A 19,668-nucleotide genomic window follows, 5' to 3' on the forward strand; every position below is an offset into this window, starting at 1 on the left:
CGGGCTAATGATCTTCTTGGCATCCCGTACTCAGCACAGCAGCCCAGCAACCGACCAGCAGCCATCTCCCCTTCCTCCCAAGAGAGGGGTGACAAACGCAACGCACGGCTTCCAGGACAGAGCGAGGCTGGCAGTAGCCACTGCTCCTCTGGCGGGGAACGGGGCCACGTTTTGCACCAGATCCAGCATGCCATACACTGGCTGGAAAAGAGGAACCCCAAAATCACTGCAATGGGGCGCAGGCCAAATTCAAGCTTGCCAGGCCAGTGGGGAGCCATTGCAACAATACCGCCCACCCCTCACGTGTTAGATCCCGGCCAGTTCTTGCAAATACCCGTGTTGAGGTTCTGCGGCACAATAGCCATGACTGCGCCCTTCCTGTCTGGCAGCGCAGCTGCTTCTGCACGTTAGGATGCACAAGCAAGGTTTGGAAAACAGCCACAGTCATTGCAAGTGGTGCAGGTTTGACAGCAGAGTCAAAGGGTCACAGCACGTCTAACCGACCGTATCTGGGTTCAAGCACTTGAAATTCCAGATCACAGCCCGAATCGCGACACCACCTCAGAGCCGGCTAGTGTCATGCGGGTGCTAATCCACCTGCCGGAGGTAGTTAACAAGCAGCCTAGAGCAGCTGCGTCTGAGACACACCCAGTGATCACCTACCTACACACACGGAGTTATTAGGGGCAAAAAGGCTAACAGCAGAGTGGCATTTATCTAGGTGCTTCGTGATCTTCCAGCTTTCACAGGCTGTTCATCTGCAACACAAAGCAGAACAACCTTCCCCCTCCCTGTCTGGGAGCATCATGAAAACATTTCAGCTAATTGAATTCACTTTTACTCTCAGACCCAGCCAGGCCTCACTGCCTTTCCTTTTCCCTGGGAGGGGACTCGAGTTTTTAACTGTGCTTTGAGCACCCCACCCACATGGGGCTCAGCAAATTCATCGCAAGCCCTGGCTGCTTTGCCTAGGGGTTACTGACATTTTCAGAGGCTTCCAGGGTGTCACCGGAGGCATTTTTCATAGGACTCCGTTAGCAAAGTTACCTGGCACTTTTACGTCTGCCAAGACGTCTGTTTTCATTGAACTTGATTGTCTTTCAGTTCTCCTCTTGCCTCCCTGCTGGAGGATGTGTTTGTAAATGCAGTTACCGTGCTCCTTGACTCTTTTCTGCTTCATGCAGTACCTCGCCTTTTTTTAAAAACACAATACCATACACAACAATGTTAGCAAGAAGACAAACACAAAACACAATCTTTGTTGTAACAGTAGATCCATGATTTTGTTCTTTAGCTGTTTTGCTGGCGCCAGCTTTTCCTGAAGTTCTGAAAGATAAAAAGAACATTTTTCTATCCCTTTTGGGGGGCGGCAGATTATTGCTTAAAATACCCCTTTCTTTTACAAATCTCCTTTCTGACTGCAGGCAAAACAGAGGAATTACCTGTTTTCCTGTGTTTTTGTTCTATAGGCAGGCCAGATTTGTAGTGGCTTCTACCTTTTAAGGTTTTAGGGTGACTCTTTTTTTTTTATTCATGAAATTTATGAGGTGGTGTACCTCAGTTTCCCTTTTTATACAGCAGGCCAGGCTTGTAATGTTTTCTCTGCTGTGCCAAGTTTTAAGATTTTCTACAGGTAATAGCTGGGAAGTATCATTACCAGAAGGCTTTTTAACATGCGGTGTGTTTTCAGTTACTATTTCCCCCCAAAAAACTATCCACATTATACATTGTTACTCATTAAGATTACACTTCTTTCAAGGTTTAATAACATTAGCAGCACATGTCTGACGAGTGTTACCAGTGGGTGTTTGTAAGTAGCTCGTTATACCAGGCCTTTTATTTAGACCATTTGTCGCTGAGGCCAGGGCGTTCGATATCCTGTTGGAATCTTTGCATAAGCTTTCATTTAATTACATCCTCCGAGTTCTGGTGGGGGAAGTTTGTGGGGAACTCTTCTTAGGACGGACTGGTTTCATAGCTTTCTTTCCTGTCCATTATCTGCATGCAGCCCCTTTCTGCTACCCTCTCTGGGCAGGTCTCTTCCTTCCCTCTCAGCTATGGAATTTGCTCCAACAGACACCACTGGTTGTCAGCTTTTGTTTGTCCTCAAAGCACACAGCGATCTGAAAAAGAAAACACAACCGAGCCTGGCTCCGTTTTGAGCCCTTGTAGGATTTGAATTAAGTAGCAAGTTTGGTTTACTTTTCTTTTAGCCCTTCTACAATATACACTGCACATGTCGTGGGGAAATGCACATTTATTTCATAAAGTAACTTCTCTATAACATTATATTCACCATACCCAGTTTTACATAAGGTGTCACTGTTTGTTTTGTGCTTGGAGTTTTCATGTACCCTAACCAAAGTGACGGTCTGGTTACTCAGAGTCACCTGAGGCCCAGTGGTTTGCATCTTACCCCTGATGTTGCTCCAAGGAGACACTTTCCTTTTCAGTTCTTATTATTTTACTGCAGCTCTGATCTGCTATTTTGTTACCAACAATAAAAAGAATCCAGAATCTGCTTTCATTCTCCTGTTTCGGCTGCCCCTCCGCAGCCATGGCCACATTCTTTGGTCCTTATTTAAAAAAATATTAAGCCTGTAAAGCATGGAGGTACCTCTCCCGAGCGCAATGCTGCATGACAAAGCCAAGCAGCGCTCGGTTCCCCGGGTCTGGCAAAAAGGGGCTTGGCAGCTTCGCAGCTCTGAATGAATGATTCAAATGGAGTTTAGTGGCATTATTTCAAAAACCCAAAACCAAACCAATTCATCTTAGCTTACAACCCAGGGTTTACAAACCAGAAATATGAGTTTAGGGCCTTCAAACCTTACAGATTTACACAAGATATTTGCACACACAAAGTATTTTTTCCTTGCACCGATCTAATTATTTTTACACAGCTGTACACACGTTCCATTCCCTTTTATACGTTTGGAGGCAGTTACGTTCCAAAGACACCCTTTGTTTTTCCTTTAGGGATTTGAACCAAATCAGCCATATGCCAGTTATTTCAGTCAGGATTCACAGACCAGCCCTTGGGGAAAAGGGCCCATTTTTTAGTGCAGAGTGACTGCAAAGAAACCAAGAATTCTTTTCCTATAACACTTTCCACAACTTTCAACGACAATTTCCTTAACTCTTCTCTTTTCCTTTCAATCCCTGCCTTCAGTTCACTACATCTCCGCATGACGATGGTATTCTTTGCTGCCACTGGCAGCATGGGTTTGTAGTTGTAAACTCTGCGTTCTACCCAGAGTGCTGTGTTTATCTACCACTGTTGTTTTGGTTAGAGCAGGGGGGCTGGGAGCCAGGACTCCTGGGTTCCATTCCCTGTTCTGGGGGGGTCAATAGCTTAGTGGGGGGGCAGGTTCCCCAATGCCCAGGTGGGGGGGGGGCACGTTTGGGGCAGAAGGATGGGGGATGGGCTGCTCAGTGCCACGTGCAGTTCCAGATGCGGCCTCCACCAATGGGCCAGGATGGTCGCCTGTGCTGAGGGTGGGGGGTGGAGGGGAGAACAGTCTCTGGGCCTTGGAAGGGGGGACCCCAGAGCCCTGGGCTGGAGGCAGGACCAGTCCCCCAGCCCCCCAAAGCCCACCGTGTGGGCAAGGACTGCCCCATCAGAAATCCGTGACTTTGCCCATGTGGGGGTGGCGGCACCAAGGCCCCCCCAGCAGCACAGCCGTGACTGGGGCCAAATACACACCCGAGTCTCCTCTCGCCTTGCCAGGGCCGGGGGAGCCCAGCGTTCGGCAGCCAGACCTGGGCAGGGGCCTTTGCCTCAGTTTCCCAGCTTGCAGTGCCCATCCCTTTCACACAGCCCTGCCCCCTCGCTTGGCTGAGGACCCAGAGTTCAGGGGTGTTTGCAGGGGTTCCCCTCCCATCCCGGGGGGGGACGAGCGTCCAGCAATGTGGCTGTGCCCCCCCCCGCCCTGCCTCTGCTGCGTGTCCCGGTGCTGCTGGGCGCTCCCAGCCGCTGTGATGCCACGGGCAGAGGTGCCACCGCAGAGCCCGGGTCTGCAGTGAGTGCCCAGGGGGCAGGGCCCGTGCGGCCCCCAGCCCCCCCATCAGCGCTGTGCCCACCCCGCGGGCTCGGCCCCCGTCAGCGCTTCAATCACCAGGCAGCAGCTGCCCTGCTCCGGCCCCCGGGAGACAATTAGCACCAAGAATGGGGCAAATCCAACTCACCCCCCCCTCGCTTGGCGAATGAGGTTCAGGGCCCCCCGGGGCCAGGCTGCCCTGCTCTGGTACCAGCCGGGTAACACCAGCCCCTGCAGGCACCCGGCGTGTCTGTAGCAGCTCCCCCCACAGCCCCGCTTGGGGGTCGCCCCTGCAGGCACCTCGTATCTTCCCCCCGATCCCAACCCAGGGCACATGCCCCAGTAAAGTTCACGCACCCCCCCAGGCCCTGGCCCAGCACCACAGCAAGGCGCAAGGGTGGGGGCATGGCGGGGTGGGACTGGCAGGGGGGGCTCATGAGCCGGGCAGATTTAATGGGCTGCCCAAGCAGGGAGCTGCCGGCTCCAGACAGCAACGTCAGCCCGGCCCGGCCCAGACACAGGAGCAGGGCTGTGGGTCGGGAGTAAGGGGCACCGGCAGAGCTGGGGGGCCAGGATGGCAGGGGTCTGTGGGTCGGGAGTGAGGGGCACTGACAGAGCTGAGCTGGAGGGAGCCCAGGCCCTGCCTCTGTGACCCCCATTGCCACCCAGCACTGTCACCTCCCCGCACCCATGGGGCTGCCAGGGGCTCCTGGCCACCCTTGGAAACGGGCTCCTGCTGCCCTGCCCCCCTGGCCGCCGAGGGGGGGGTCCCTCCTCCCTGAGGCCCCATCACACCCTTGCAGTGGGGCGTTGAGACTGCTGGGGAACCCCCCTGCCGGGGCTGCTTGTGGGGCGCTGCAGCTAGGAACCTGATGAAAGCTGGGGGGGGGGCGTGATGAGGGGAGGGGGAGGGGCCAGGAGGGAGGCTTCCCCAAGCTGGTTCCTTTTGGGGTGTGACCCCCCGCTCTGAGTGGGATGGGAGGACCAGTGGGGGCTGCAGCCAAGCGTGGGACACGGGGGGCGGGGAGGAGCCTGGCGCCACTCCCCACTCATCAGAGGGGCTGGGCCGGGGGGGGGATGGGCCCTGCAGAGACTCGGGGCAGGGGAAGACAAGGGAGGGTCTGAGCCCCATAGCTCTGTCCGTGCTCAGATCGGGGGGGGGGGCAGGCTGGGAGCTGGGGGGCCAGCAGGGGCACTCGCCCTGGGGCAGGGGAGGCGCTGCCCATGCAAGGAGGACCCTAGAGATGGGGGGCAGTGACAGCGCAGGGGGGCCCCGGGGCTGGGAGTACGGGGGGTCCGGCAGGGGGCACTCAGGCTGGGGGCAGGGCAGCATGGAGGGGGTCCAGCGGCCCCCCCTTCACCCTCCCCACCTCGGCTGCTCCCCTGCTGGGGGCTGGGAACACCAGGAATCTCCCACAGCCACACCCCTTCCCTGCTTCCCCTCCCCCCCCATGGAGCCCCACGGCTAAGCAGGGGCGGGGGGCAGAATCTGGTAGGGGGAGCCCTGGGGAAAGGGGCAGGGCTGGAAGGGCAGCCCATGGAGGTCAGCGGGGTCCGAGTCCTGGAAGTCCCTTGGGGGGGCAGATGGGAGCCCCCACACTTGAGCCAGCCACCTGGGGGCAGCAGGGGAGGCCTGTCTGCCCCCCCCCCCACTGCCTGCCATGAGGTGCTGGCGACACCTGGTGGCCACTGCTGGGATCGTTCGCACCCGCTCAGACGTCCCCTCCCCCCCTCCCCGCAGTCGGGGTCAGACAGATAGAGCCAGAGGGGACAGACGGACGGACGGCCACCAGCTCCAGGCACTTGTTTATTGCTTCTCTGAGTCGCAAGAACAGGCCAATCCAGCCCCCCCGCCGCTCAGCCCCCCCCGCCCCCGGTGCTCCTCAGCTCCCCAGCCCCTGCTCCCGTGCGTGCCTGGGGGTGCCAGGGACACAGCCGGATCCGTGGGGGGGGCACGGGGTCAGTGCAGGGCCGGCCCCCTCGCTGGCCGCAGGACGGGGGGGCTGCACGAGGCTGGCGGGCGTCCTGGGGAGCTGACCTGGAAGGACAGAGACATGCATCAGAGACAGACACACGGCCCAGGAGGGGGGGCAGCTGGAGCAAGCGGGGAGCTGGGGGGCAGCGTCAGGACGGACAGACTCACCCTGGCTGTGCTGCGGGGGGAGCTGGGCTCCTGGGTTCCCTGCTCGGCGGGGGCTGTGGGGCTGCAGGTGGAGCTGGGGGGGAGGAGGGGAGAAAGGAGGCTGTGAGCTGGGGTCAAGGCCTGTCTGTCTGTCTGTCCCTTCCCCCTCCATCTGCCCCCCATCTCTCTGTCCCCCCATCACTCACCGTGTCCCTGGCGCTGTCGACACCCCCCGCCCTCCTCAGCTGGGCTCTTTGGCTCCCTGGGAGGGGGGGAGGACAAGGCGCCCCCGAGGCCTGGGAGAGGGGGGCAGGGGGCGATGCCGGATCCAGTCACTGGGGTCCTGGCCAGAGGAGCCCAGCAGGGGCCGTGGGGGGGCCTGGAGAGAGAAAGGGACGCGGTTACACCAGGAGGGATGAACTTTGCACACTCGCCCTCGCACACCCGCCGGTGCACACTCACTGCAGTTGGCTCCCAGCCAGCGTCGCTCGCCTGGGCCGGGGGGTCCGGGTCCCTGGGCTGCAGCAGGTCCAGGCGGGGAGGAACCGGGGGGGCCGGCAGCTCAGGGTTCGGGCCGGGGGGGAACGCAGGATGCCCTGCCTTGGGGGGAGACAGATGTGAGGGGCGCTCCAGCTCCTCCCCACCCCCGCCCCCTTCCTGCCCCATCCTCCCTCCCACCACCTCACCCCCCACATGGCCCCCTTCCATCCTCCACGCCCCGCCCTGCCCCCACCTTCCGCAGGGCTGCCAGCTCCCGCAGCACCGACTCCACGTCCTCCAGGTCCTCCTCGTCCTCCTGGGGAGCCGCCCCCGCCCCAATGGGCTCGATGCGGACCTCCTCGCGCCCCCGGATCTCCCGCCGGCAGAAGGGGCAGGTCTGGGCCTGGGCTCGCTGGGAGGAGACAGGGGTCAGGGGGGGCTGCTCACAGGGCGGGGGTCACAGGCCTGGCTGGCTTTCACCCCTGCCAGGCTAACCGGCACCCCACAGCTGGAAGGGAGTGAGTGGTCAGGCCAACCTGCCAGGCATCCGGGCAGGCCCCGCCCAGCAGGGGGTCAAGGGGGCGGGGTCAGACCGACCTGCCAGGCATCCAGGCAGGCCCCGCCCAGCAGGGGTCAAGGGGGCGGGTGTTCAGGCAGGCCCCGCCCAGCAGGGGGCAGGGGGCGGGGTCAGACCGACCTGCCAGGCGTCCAGGCAGGCCCTGCACAGCAGGTGCCCGCAGGGCTGGATCCGAACGTCCTTGTCGTTCTCGGCGCAGATTTTGCAGAGCTGGAACGTGGAGCCCATCTGCGAGTAGAGCTGGGCCTGGTCCTGGGGAGAGAGGGGGTGAGGCTGGGCCTGATCCCGGGCTGGGCAGACGCCCGCACAGGTGGCCAGAATGGCCCCGAGCGGGCTCAGGGGGGGCGGGGCAGCCCCGGTACGGACCAGTGAGACCTCGATCCGGTTCTGAGCTGGGGGCTCCGTCAGCTCCGTCAGGTCCGGATTCACGTTCTTCCCGTCTGGATACAGGTAACTGCGGAGGGCGAGTCACTCGTCAGAACCAGAGCCCCCGACCCACACCAGGACCCGCCGGGTCGGCCTCAGACCCAGCGCACCCGAAAGGCGAGTGACCTGAGCCAGCAGGAAAGCCACATGCCCTGAGCAGAACCAACCCGGGCCAGGCCCGCCTCCACCCGACCCAACCCAACCCAACCCAACCTGGCCAGAACCGCCTCGCCCCACCCTGCCCCGGTGCAGAACCCACAGCCTCCAGGGACATAACGATTCTGCCCCCCAGGGCCCCATGATCTGCCCAGGAGAGCCCCCGCCGCCCCCACTCTGCCCCGCCCCCGCTGCGCCTGCTCTGCCCCGCCCCCGCTGCGCCCAGCCCCCACTCACAAGCCCTCCTTGTGCCCCTCGATCAGCGCCTGGAAGAGGGGCCTGTCCTGGGGGATGGTCTGCAGGACGCTGCCCTCCGGGCTCACGTAGCCGATGGCCCATTGCCCCAGCCGCGTGCAGCTGAGTCGGAAGACGTAGCTGGGGGGAGACGGGGTTAGGGGCTGCGCTGCAGGGCAGGGAAGGGAAGGGGGGGTTCAGTGGGGGACGCCCCCCTCGGGACCCTACCTGCCCGGCTTGTTGGAATAGGGCTGCAGCCGCGCCCGGACTTCGTCGTAGGTCAGGAAAGCCACGTAGCCCGGGTGCGTCACCGCCAGCCGCGTCCAGTTCTTCAGCAGCGTGGGCCAGGGCTGCGGGGGGAGGGGGAGCTGCTGGGCAACGCATCCTGCCGCCCGCCCGCCCGCCCCCGACTCCCCTTTCTGACCCCCCCATACCCTCCCCCCCCCACACACACCTGCTGCTGCAGAGCCGGAAACCCCCCTGCCCCCCGCCCACGGGTCAGCGCAGAGCAAGCGGGCCAGGCACACCACATCCTGCCGGGGGGGTCAGGGCCGCCCCCGGGCCCTGCTCATCGGGGGGGGGGCAGGGACCAGAGCGAAGCCGCTGGAGAGGGGCATTGTGGGAGACTGGCCATCGCGGGAACCCCCCCACTCCCCTCCGGGGGCAGAGCTGGGTGGGGGAGCCCAGGGCCGAGACAGAGAAGGGGTGGCAGGGCTGCCCCCCCAGCCGGCCCCCCATACCTGGAAGAGGCGGGTGAAGACGTCGAACTCAAAGACGGAGACGTGGTCGCTGCAGGTCAGGTCGATGGTGGCTCTCAGGGCTGCGGCGATGGGGCCGGGCGCCAGGGGGTGGGCGCGCTGCAGCCCCGCCTGGAACTCGCTCCAGGGCACCAGGCTCCTGCGGGGGCAGGGGGTCAGTGGGGGGCTGATGGGGGGAGGGGCAGGGACACCCGAGGAAGCAGGTGGGAGGAGGGTGGGGGGGTCTCACCGTGCCCCCCATGTCCCTCTCCAGAAGGCCTCGGCGGGCGGCTGGCTGGGCCGGTATTGGTGCCCCTGGTCCTGCCCGTCGGGGGTCAGGGCCCGCAGCTCCCCCAGCATGTGGCTGAAGATCAGCGAGAGCTTGGTCAGCTTCCTCCTGCGGGCAGAACGGGCATGGGCAGCGCAGCGGCAGCAGGGCACTCGCCGGGCGGCCAGTGGAGGGGCAGCGGCCCAGAGATGCTGCTGGAGCTGGAGTGCCCTGGGCTGGGGGGGACGGATGGACGGACGGACGGACAGACAGGCCCCTGCCCCACCCACAGCCTCAGCTCCAGACACCCCAGAAACAGCCACCGGGAGGGAAGGAAGATGCTGTGTGGGGGCTGCGGGTCGGGAACCAGGGGAGCCAGGGCCTGGATCTGGGTGTGCCCGGTGCTGGGTCCTTTACCTGGCCCTGGCGCTGCCTGAGACGGGCTGGTTACTCAGTAACTCAGGGCCGCTCCCTTTCACCAGGGCCGCCTCCTCCCGCCCCACAGCCCCTGCTACCCCAGCCCTGGCTCCCCCCACCCCCGCCCCACAGCCCCTGCTACCCAAGCCCTGCCTCCCCCCACCCCCGCCCCACAGCCCTGCTACCCCAGCCCTGCCTCCCCCCACCCCCGCCCCACAGCCCCTGCTACCCCAGCCCTGCCTCCCCCCACTCCCGACCCACAGCCCCTGCTACCCCAGCCCTGGCTCCCCATCGCTCCCTGCCCCCTTGGGCCATTACCTGGAGGCCGACCCCTCCTGGAAAATCCCCTCCGGGTCTCCCTTGAAGAGCTTGCTGGCCTGTTTGACCTTGCGCTGCAGGTTGCCGATGCAGACGGGGAAGTAGCCAGCCTCCCAGAGGCGGCTCAGGCTGGCCCCAGCCTGGCCTCGGATCAGCAGCAGGTGCTGGCGCGTCTGGGGCAGGAGATGGGGCAGGCAGGGGGGGCTGCTGCTCAGTCCCAGCCCAGGCTGCTCCGCCAGCCGCTGCAGCTTTTCCAGCCCCCGCAGGGCCTTGTCCAGCGAGCGCCGAGCGGCTGCGCCTGGGGAGAAGGGGCCCCGGCAGGCGCCCGGTCCCCCTGCAGCAGCCATGGTGCAGGCGAAGGCTGGAGGGGAGCGATCGCACTTCCTGCACCCAGGGCTGGGCAGGGCGGGTCCGGCCGCGGGGGGGGACGAAGAAAAGAACAAGACGGAGCAAGAGAGAGAGAAAAACACACAGAGGAAGCGACACAAACAAACAGCTTCACATGGGCCACACGGCCAGGCCTGGAGCCCCCCCAGCACATCCGGCCAGACACTCCCCCCCCCAGCAGAGGGAGGGAGCCTGGGGCCTTTGTACACACAGTGCACCTGTCCGGGCACGTGTGAACCTGCAGCTTGGAGCCAGGCGTGAGGGGCACCAGCAAAGCTAGCGGGGGGGGGCCAGGGCTGGGATGGGGGGGCTGTGGGTCAGGAGTGAGGGGCATGGGGGGGGAGCACAGGGCTGGGATGGGGGGGCTGTGGGTCAGGAGTGAGGGGCATGGGGGGGAGCACAGGGCTGGAATGGGGGGGCTGTGGGTCAGGAGTGAGGGGCGCCGCCTGTCAGTTGTGTCACACCCTGTGCGGGTCTCTGGGTAATTTCCTGCCGGGGCGGGAGGGTCCAGGCGCAGCCGGGCCCGGGACCGAACCTACCTGTAAATCCAGGTGCCGCTGACTCACCTGCGGCCTCGCCTGCCCCAGCCGGGGGCGAGGCTGGAATCCGCCTGCAGCGCTGCCTGTGGCCACCAGGTGGCGCCGCTGCTCGGATGATCGTCCACGGAACAATTATAACTCAGCGCCCCCCGCCCCGTATCGGCCCCTTTGATCTTCGTTTCAGCCGCGTCCATCCACGTATCCACCCCACAGCCCCCCCCCCCCCAGCCCCGTATCGGCCCCACGGGCCCCCCCCCACATCCCTCCCCTTCGGCCCCATCCATCCCCATGTCAGCCCCACAGACCCCCACAGCCCCATATTGCCCCACAGATCCCGCCAGCCCTGTATTGCCCCCTTCGGCCCCCCCAGCCCTGTGTCAGCTCCACAAACTCGTCTAGCCCCGTATTGCCCCCCTTCAGCCCCATCCATCCCCCTATCCACCCCACAGGCCAGTCCAGGGCTGTATCAGCCCTACAGGTTCCTCCATCCCCCTATCAGCCCCACAGGCCCCTCCAGGTCTGTATGGGCCCCATGGCCCCCCCGCCCCGTATCAGCCCCCAGCCCCATCCAACCTTGTATCGCCCCCTCGGCCCTATGGGCCCCATGCAGCCCCATAGCAGCTCCATGGGCATCTAGTCCCCTGTACCCCCCACCCATCAGCTCCATGGGCTCACCCAGCCCACCCCGTCCCATCCCCCCGTCTCCTTCAGCCTCACGATTAAAAGTACAAAAAATATTTTATTAGCGGCTTTAAAAGTCCCCCCCATAAGTTACCCCCAGACCCCCAATCCCCCTGAGAGATTCAAGTATCAGTTACTGCAGGCAACTGGGGGGGGCAGATCCCCCCCCCCAACCTGCTTCTGCAGCCAGGAGAGCACAGAGGGGGCAGTCTGGGAGCAGAAGGGTTAATGCTAGCAAATGGGGGGGCTGACTCCCAGCAGCAGAGGGAGGGGGCACCATGGAGGGACCCTGGAAGTCCAGTCTCAGTGCAGCCAATTCCCCCCTCCCCAGGATCCATCTCCCCAGCCAGGTTCCCCCAACTCCAGCACCGCCCCCCCCAGGCTCTGGCTGTGCCCTGCCCCCACACCTGATGGGGACGTTTTGGGGCCCAGATCCTGGCAGGGCCCCTCAGCACTGGCTCCCAGGGGCGGGGGCGCAGGTGGAGAGTGAGTGTGGCCCACATCCCACCTCCCATATCACACCAGGTGGGAGGCCAAAGCCAGAGGGGCTGTTGGACAGTTGTCCCTCCCCACCCCCCAGGGCTTCACCCAGACTAGGACCTGGCTGGACAGCTGGGTCCCCTAGGAGGGGGGCAGCCGGTCCTGGCAGTGGGGGGGCTCCGAGGAACACATGGAGACGTCCGGATGCCTGGTCCTGTAGGGAGTGGGCAGCTGTCGCTGGCAGCGAGGGTCGCCCAGGAGGCCCGGATGCCTGGGTCCCTCAGGAACAGGTGTGGTCCGAGGCATGGAGATGCGGGGCTCCCATAGGCGGCAGCTCTCCCCCGCCCCACGCCTGCCCCCTGAGGGCCCCCCGCTGCTATCTGCCCGTGGGGCTAGAGTCTCCCCGGGTGCAGCCCCAGGACTCCTGCTGTCAGCTGCCCCCAAAGTCCCCACTGCAAAGTCGCTGCCCCTTGGCTGCACTGGAGGGCGGGCTCCCTGCCGCACGCAGAGTCCGTGATTGGTCCGGCCCAGAGCTCCTCGGGTGAATCCGATTGGGTGGCAGCCCTTGGGCCAGCGAGACGATTGGCGGGTGAAAGGCAACCGGCAGCAGCGAGAGGTGATTGGCTGAGGTGTCCTGGCCGGGAGACGCAATTGGGTAGATGGCACCATGGAGGGCAGGCTCCAGCAGGCTTTCGGCCAATCGCAGAAAGGGCTTGGGGGCAGTGGTGCAGCCCATTGGCTGCCCCAGGCTGGGCGGGGCCATGTTTCCCTCCAGTTTCAACCCGTGGAGGGGGCTGGGCATTGATGCCCCATTGGCTGGATCAGCAGTTTCTGGTCTCTGATTGGCTGGGGCAGTTCTGCAGGCTCCTGGGGTGTGTGTGGGGCTCGGGGCAGAGGGGGGGGAGCCAGGGGAGGCGCTGGGAAGACCTGGGGGGAGAGGGAGAAGAGAGAGAGAGGGGACATCAGGGAGCAGCCCAAACCCAACCCCCCCAGGGGACCCTGGAACCCCCCCAGGGGAAACTGGAACCCCCCCAGGGGAAACTGGAACCCCCCCTGGATCCCAACCCCCCCAAGGGAACCTGGAACCCCCGAGCCTAGCTCAGCCATTGCCCCCTGGAAACTCTCTGCCCTCCCCAGGGACCTGGCAGGACCCCATGGCCCCGAGAGGCTGGTGCATTGGGCAGGGGGAGTCACCATTGATGGGGGTCAGGCAGGCCCCAGGGTGTTTGGGGGCCACTCACCGTGGGGGGTCAGGCGGGCGCCAGGGGAGCTGGCAGAGCTGGGCGTGGGGGAGGCCCTGTCCTGGCGGCCGTCGGGCGCTGGGGGGGGCCGAGAAGCCTTTCCTCTCAGGATGTCGATCACCTGGGAACGGGAGAGGGAGGGGTTACCCTGGCCTGCGGGAGCCTCTTGCCCCCTACACCCTCCCCAAGGCCCCTTAGCCTCCCCATCCCCCCATGGCAGCAGTGGCCCATCCCCTCCCTGCACCCCCTTCCCCCACTCATACCCAGCCCCATAGCTCCCTCCAACCTGCCATACCCCCACCATCCCCCTCCCCAAAGTGGCCCCCAGTGACCTCTCTGTGTAGCCCTCCCACCCAGTGTCCTCCTGCCAACCTCCCCTGTCCTGAGCCCAGCCCCCGCCCCCAGGGCTCACCCCTCCCGGCCCTGCTCCCCCCCGCCTCACCCGCCGGTTCTTGGCCACCATGAGGGCCGTGTCGTTGTGATAGTTCTTGATACCACAGTCGGCTCCATTCCGCACCAGCAGGCGCAGGGCGTCCAGCAACCCCCGTCCGCTAGCCACGTGCAGCGCCGTGCACCCCGCGTAGGACTGCGCATTCACGCTAGCCCCGTTCTGCCAGGCAGGGGAGAGAAGAGGTGGGGGTGAGACTGGACAGTCCTCCTCCCCTCCCCCCCAGCGCACCAGGGGCTGGTGTCAATGGGAGGGCAGGGCACCAGGTGAGGGAGATGGGGGCGGGGAGGGGGCAGAGCTTGGGCGTCTAGGGAAGGAGGGGGCAGCGACGGGTCCTGCTGTGGCAAGGAGATATTTGGGGGAGCTGAGGAGAGAGTGGGGCCAGGTTGGGGGGGGGGGGAGGGAGGAGGAGAGGGGCTAGGCGGGGGTGGGGAGGGTCTCTCACCTGTATCAGCAGCTCTACCATGTCCAGGTTGTTGTTCTCCACGGCATGGAGCAAGGGGAGCGGCCGCTCTTGATGTCCTGTGTGGGGTGCACAGCAGGGTCAGACCCCCCCGGTACATATCCCCCCGATACGTACACACACACGCCCCCCAGCTCTCACAGTGCCCTCCCCGCACCCCCAGCTCTGCAGCCTCCCCACCGTGCCCAGCCTCCCATGCTCCATGTCTGTGGGGTGGGGGTAGGTGGCCCCCGTACTCACCACGGCATCGATGTCGGCCCCGTACTCCAGCAGCAGCAGCGCCGTGTCCCGGTTTGAGGTGCCCACAGCCACGTGCAGGGGGGTGAGACCTGGGGGGAGAACAGGCAGGTGTGGGACAGGGGCACCGGGGAGGTCGGGGGTGGGGGACAGCCTGGCTGGTGGCGGGGAGGGGCAAGGAGGGGGGTTGGCCTGGCTGGGGGGGAGGATGGGGGGGTGGCTGGCCTGGCTGGTGGGGGAGGATGTGGGGGGGGGGGGGTGGCTGGCCTGGCTGGCGGGGGAGGATGGGCCCTTTTGGCTTTTCTAGAGATTTTGGTCCCAGTTCTCAGCTGTTTGGAAAAATCCTCAAAACCACCAGCCACCTCCTGACCCCACCCCTCATTCCCTGCATCTGTGCCCCATCCCTGCACCCTCTCCCGTCTGTCCCCCCCCCCCCCCAGCTTACCCTCGTAGTTCCGGACTTCCAGCTCAGGCCGGTCGCTGCCCCCCTCCAGCAGCTCCCGCAGGCAGCGAGGGCTGCTGTGTTCACAGGCCAGGTGCACCGATGTCTGTCCATTCCGGTCCAGTGCCATCGGGGAAGCCCCGTGCGAGAGTAGCAGCTTCACCAGGGCCGGCTGTGTGGTGATCACCGCCAGGTGCAAGGGGGTCTGAGCGGGGAGAGAGTCGTCAGCGCAAGGCACTGCCTCGGGGAAGCTCGCAGTGCCAGGGTGGGTGTTCCCAGCTGGGGCACAGAGGGCACTGCCTCGGGGAAGCTCGCAGCGCCAAGGCACGCAAGTTGTGAGCGGCTGCCGCGCACCCTGTAACCAGAGGAAACCGCCCGGTCCCGACGTGCTAACCACAGGCCCCGGCGCCCGCCGCGCTGACGCAAATACTTCTGAGAAGGGGCAGGAGCTGCCTCAGGTGCTGGTTTACGGGAAACGGGTGCACAACATGGGACCCAGAGAGGGTGCCCGCCCGCCCCCCGAAACCCGAGCAGAGCAGGGCTGGGATAGCAGGAGGCTGCAGGCTAGGAGTGAGGGGCACCTGTCCGTAGGGAGGAGCCGGCTGCTCCTTCTGGACTGTGGCAAATGGTGTGTGTGTTGGGGGGGTGTTGAGAGGGTCAGTGTGCCCGGGTGTCACCGTGCGTGAGCACGTCCCAGAAAGACAGTGTCTCGGCGAGAGCAGGCGTGTGTGTGAGTGCGTGTGGCCAGCACAGCGGGAGCGTGCGACGCTGCGTCCCAGCACATCAGCCAGCAGCACTCCAGGAACATGCTTGTTGCAGTGTGTGCGTGAGTGTGTCACAGCAGTGCACGGTGAGTGTGCATGCAGCGTGGCCCAGTGCATGAGTGTGCAGTGGCCTGAGAATATGGGTGTTGCAGGGAGCGAGTGTGTCCGAGTGTGAGTCACAGTGTGTGTGAGCGTGTCACAGCAGTGCACAGTGAGTGTGCATGCAGCGTGCCCCAGTGCATGAGTGTGCAGTGGCCTGAGAATATGGGTGTTGCAGGAGGTGAGCGTGAGTCAGTGTGTGTCCCAGCACTCACGGTGAGTGTGCACACAGCGTGCCCCAGTGCTCTGGGAGCGAGCAGGTGTCGCCCTGGGTGCTGCTGCTCCAGGTGTGCATGCGTCTGTCCGCGTCCCCTCCCTCCAGTGACTCAGGCTCTGACCCTGGGGCGTCTCCCAGGCAACGGGGGAGGAAGTTGTCGGGGAAAGTCCCAGCTGCGCTGCGGCTGGGCGGGGCTGGGCACGTGGGTTCTGGGAACGTCGTGCCCGGGTCCCCCCCTCCCGTTGGCCTGGTGCCACCTGACAGGGGCTGGCTGGCATGGCACCCCTCCCCCGACCCCCAGCTCTCCCCGCCAGCTTCACCAGCCCCCCCACCCCCAGCTCTCCCCCCACCCACCAGTCTGGCATCAAACCCCACAGCAGCACCAGCCCCCCCAGACTGACCTGGGACCCCCAGGGCCCCCCCAGTCTGACCTGCCACAGGTGGTTGTAGATGTCCAGGTCCCGCTGACCCTGTAGGAAGAGGCTGACCAGGCGCTGGGCAACAGGCAGGTTCCCCTGGGCCACAGCAATGTGCAGAGCCCTGTGGGCAGGCGGGAGAGAGACAATCAGCAGGATGTGGGGGGCAGGTACAGCCTCCTTAGGGTCCCCCTGCTCCACTGCAAGTTCCTCTCCCCTCCCCCAGCAGGTTAAAATTCCCCAGGCAGGGACTGGCTAGAACAGCAGTTGCAACAGTGTCATTGGAATCCCCCACATCATCTCAGCTCAGACGGTCCCCTGCTGCAGGCAGTGCCCCCCTAAACACCAAGAGGCTCCTTTTCACCAACAGTTCGCTAAGTCCCCAAGCAGATGCCAGTTAGAACAGCAGCTGCAACAATGTTATTAAGAGTCCCCAACCCCACCTCGCCACTCCCCAATCCCCACTGCAGAGATGCTGGTGCCTTCAGATCCATTAGAGACACTGGTGCTGCTTAGAACAGGGGTTGCAATTTGCAACGTTATCAAGGTCCCCCTTTGTCAGATGGCTCCTCCCCCCACAGCCTCCCCTTTGCATTCTCTGCCCCCCTCGCCCCGCCCCACCCCACCCTTTGGCAAGGTCGCCCTTGGCTCCCCCAGCCCACCTCCCAATGCCCAGGACTTGGCCACCCAGCTCTCCCCCTCCTGACAGAGCCCCGCCCCCCCTCCCTCTGCTCCCTGCCCCCCCCGCTCTGCTGCCCCCCCAGGTGCAGGTGATTTCAGAGAATCGCTCCAGCAGCGAAGTTACAATAAAAGGAAACCTCTTATCAGCGCGGCCCAGCGAGGGGGGGGGGGGGGCAAACGGGGCTTCCAGTAACTGCTCCCAGCCGCCCTTGACCTCCACTTCCTGTCTCAAACAGGCCGGGTCCGAGATCCGCCGGCAGGGCTGCGAGCTTCCCCGCCACAGTGCCAGGCCTGCCGTGCGGGACCGTGAGCTTCCCCGCCGCAGTGCCCCGCCACTGCCCAGCCAGGAGCCCGGGGCCGTGAGCTTCCCCGCCGCAGTGCCCCGCCAGGTGTCGGGAGGGGCCGTGGGGCCGGGGCGGAAACGCATCCCCCCCCCCCTTCCAGTAAGAGGCTTGAGCCGCGGGCCGATTACGCAGGAAGAAAACGTCGGCAGGGGGCGGAGCCGGGGCCGCACTGGGGCCGGGGATTCCCCTTCCCAGCAGTGCGGGCTCGGAGACTGTCCTTCCCCGCGCTCGCAGGGGGCCGGTGGCTATTTAAACGCCCCCGCGTTTCACCCCCCCGCCCCCCACTTACGTGTCTCCATCCTCGTCCTGCTTCGTCGCCGTAGCGATGTCAGCAGCCAGCTGGGTCTCCAGGGGGCAGAGCAGGGGGTAGGGGGAAGCGGGGAGTCTCAGCAGGGGGGCCGGCAGCAGGGGGTGGGGGGCCACGGGGTGGAAGAAAGAGGGCCGCTCCGGCAGCAGGAAGGATCCGGCCAGACCTGGTGTGGGGAGAAGAATCGGGGTGCGTGAGCGGAAGACGGGATCCCATATAAATCACAAGGGACCCAGGAGTCCGAGCCAGGCCCCGCACCGGGGTCCCAGCATGTATACCCCCGGCACGGGACCCGAGAATCGGGGGCCAGCACCTCCTGGGGTGCCCCCAAAACCCCTCCCAAGGGACCCAGGAGTCCGGGGCCAGCACCTCCTGGGGTGCCCCCATGACCCCCCACAAGGGACCCGGGAATCGGGGGCCAGCACCTCCTGGGGCGCCCCCAAAACCCTTTCCAAAGGACCCGGGAGTCCAGGGCCAGCACCTCCTGGGGCGCCCCCATGACCCCCCCCAAGGGAGCCGGGACTCGGGGGCCAGCGCTGCGTACAAGCAATTCGAGCAATCACTTCACTGAAATCCTCACGCCGGCCCCTGAGGCCGAGGGCACGGATCCCTCCCGCCCCCATTTCCCGGGACCCCGGCGTCCGGGCGGGGGAGGGGCTCCAGGATCCGCACCTGTCCCGGCTGCCCGCCGGCCTAGGGCTGTCTGCAGGGAAAAGGAAGGAGCCGGGGTCCCCCTCGGGGGCGGGGAGCAGCAGGCCGCGGGGGGGCCGAGGCGCAGGGTCGGGGGGGCACCCACCTGGGTAGTAGGCAGCTGGCAGGCGGGGGTAGCCCACAGCCACGTAGGGGGGGCAGTGCCCGTTGCAGAAGAGGGGGCGCTGCCCCCCGGGGGCGCCCTCCTCCCCCCCTTCGCCCCCGTCGCTCTCCGTCTTGGGCACCTTCCCGGCTGGGGGCCCCGGCCGCTCCCCCCCCGGCCCCCGCACCGCATAGCGGCGTTTCCGCAGCGGCAGCGAGGTCTCCGCTTTCCTGTGCCCCTCCTCGGGGGGCCCCGGGCTCGGCGCCCCGGGGTGGGGGGGCGACGGTCTTGGGTCCCCCGCTGCGCCGTGCCCGGCCGCAGGGACCGTCCAGCTGCCCTGCGCCGCCCACTGCCCCCCGGGGTCCTTGGGGCGAGGCACCCCGCCCCTCTGGCAGCCGGGGGTGTCCCCCTTCCGCCACGTCCTCAGGTCCACGGGCATCTCCTCCGCCATTGCTCGGTCGCCTGGGTCCTTTGCCCCCGGGGTGGGGGAGGGGTCGACAGCTAAACTCCACCCGGTCGCCTGGATCCTTTGCCCCCGGATGGGGGCGGCGGGTGGCCAGCTAAACTGCACCAGGTCTGCCGGGAGCCCCGGGTCCTTGGCCCCGGGACGGGGGAGGGGTCGCCAGCCAAGCCCCGCTCGGTCTCCTGGGTCCTTCGCCCCCGGGGGGGGCGGTGGGTGAAGGGGGGTCACCGGCCAAAGCCCGCTCCGTCCTCTTGCAAACTCATTTCCGCAGCAGGTGTCCCTGCAGCCCGGGGCATCTCCAGGGGCGGGCACGCAGGAGGGGGCGGCCTGGCTGCCCCGTGGGTGCCCACAGCCCCCAACTGAAGCCAGGGAGGCTGCAGCAGGCAGCCCTGGTAGAGGAAGGGCGACGGGGACTTCCCCGGCCGCTCAGCTGAACGCTAGGGACTTTCAGAGCCGCCTCTTACCCCCCCCCCCCCCCCCCAGTTGGGGAGGAGAATTACGGCCCCCGCCCCGCCCCTCGCCCGCCCCCAGCAGCAGCAGCCAGCAGCAGCAGCAGGGGAGCCCCGCCGCGCCGTGCGCCCAGGGCGCCGTGCCAAGTGTGCGGTGTGCGCCCTGGGCGCACCGCTCGCTTCCCGGACTCCCCTCCCCACCGGAAACGCCCGGGGGGGGGGGGGGGGGAGCGGCAGGGAACGCCCCGGACTCGGCGGAGGAGGGGAGCAGGGAGGTCCCCGGGGCGGGACGAGCTCGGCGCATTCCAGACACACGGTTAACCCTTTCCACCCCCTGCCCTGGCACGGGAGAAGTGGGGGTCAGTGAAGGGGGCTTCAGGCCCGGTGTCCTGGGTGGCCTCCCATACTCCGCCCCTCGGCTGCCCCCAGCCCCTGGGCCCCTACC

General features: G+C 65.4%; 2 protein-coding genes across 6 annotated transcripts; both read right to left on the reverse strand.

The window, feature by feature from the left end:
* Positions 1-5,831: 5,831 nt before the first annotated feature.
* CBLC (Cbl proto-oncogene C) lies at positions 5,832-10,403 on the reverse strand. Of its 5 annotated transcripts, none has more exons than XM_067555320.1 (12): positions 9,773-10,396; positions 9,020-9,166; positions 8,773-8,929; positions 8,261-8,382; positions 8,036-8,173; positions 7,583-7,670; positions 7,337-7,468; positions 6,893-7,051; positions 6,622-6,755; positions 6,366-6,538; positions 6,181-6,253; positions 5,832-6,075 (listed from the first exon to the last, which is right to left on the reverse strand). In XM_067555320.1, exons 1-12 carry the CDS (start codon positions 10,117-10,119, stop codon positions 5,895-5,897), a joined length of 1,851 nt encoding a protein of 616 aa, XP_067411421.1. In that variant the 5' UTR covers positions 10,120-10,396; the 3' UTR covers positions 5,832-5,894. The 5 variants fall into 5 exon arrangements, 3 of the variants coding, with proteins under 3 accessions (XP_067411421.1, XP_067411422.1, XP_067411423.1); XR_010921258.1 differs by having other exon boundaries at positions 6,011-6,075; positions 6,622-6,759; positions 9,773-10,401; XM_067555321.1 differs by lacking the exon at positions 6,181-6,253 and having other exon boundaries at positions 9,773-10,398.
* Positions 10,404-11,508: 1,105 nt separating this feature from the next.
* BCL3 (BCL3 transcription coactivator) lies at positions 11,509-19,205 on the reverse strand. The gene is given in 10 exon segments (XM_067555319.1): positions 11,509-12,786; positions 13,101-13,221; positions 13,543-13,710; positions 13,994-14,052; positions 14,055-14,070; positions 14,252-14,340; positions 14,694-14,895; positions 16,202-16,310; positions 17,501-17,684; positions 18,315-19,205. Coding segments are annotated over 10 exon segments (1,893 nt in total). The 5' UTR covers positions 18,763-19,205; the 3' UTR covers positions 11,509-12,289.
* Between the last annotated feature and the right edge of the window lie 463 nt (positions 19,206-19,668).

The sequence above is a fragment of the Emydura macquarii genome, unplaced genomic scaffold (genome assembly GCF_026122565.2).
Source record: "Emydura macquarii macquarii isolate MOO-44397 ecotype Brisbane River unplaced genomic scaffold, CSIRO-AGI_Emac_v2 contig_1626, whole genome shotgun sequence".
Taxonomy (NCBI): Eukaryota; Metazoa; Chordata; order Testudines; family Chelidae; genus Emydura; species Emydura macquarii.

Coding starts and splice junctions, on each gene's coding strand:
- CBLC (XM_067555320.1), bottom strand. CDS start 10,119: ATGGCTGCTGCAGGGGGACCGGGCGCCTGCCGGGGCCCCTTCTCCCCA. Junction 9,167..9,772: donor CAGGAGGGGTCGGCCTCCAG/GTAATGGCCCAA, acceptor TTCTGCCCGCAG/GAGGAAGCTGACCAAGCTCT. Junction 6,756..6,892: donor AGCTGGCAGCCCTGCGGAAG/GTGGGGGCAGGG, acceptor CCCCCAAGGCAG/GGCATCCTGCGTTCCCCCCC.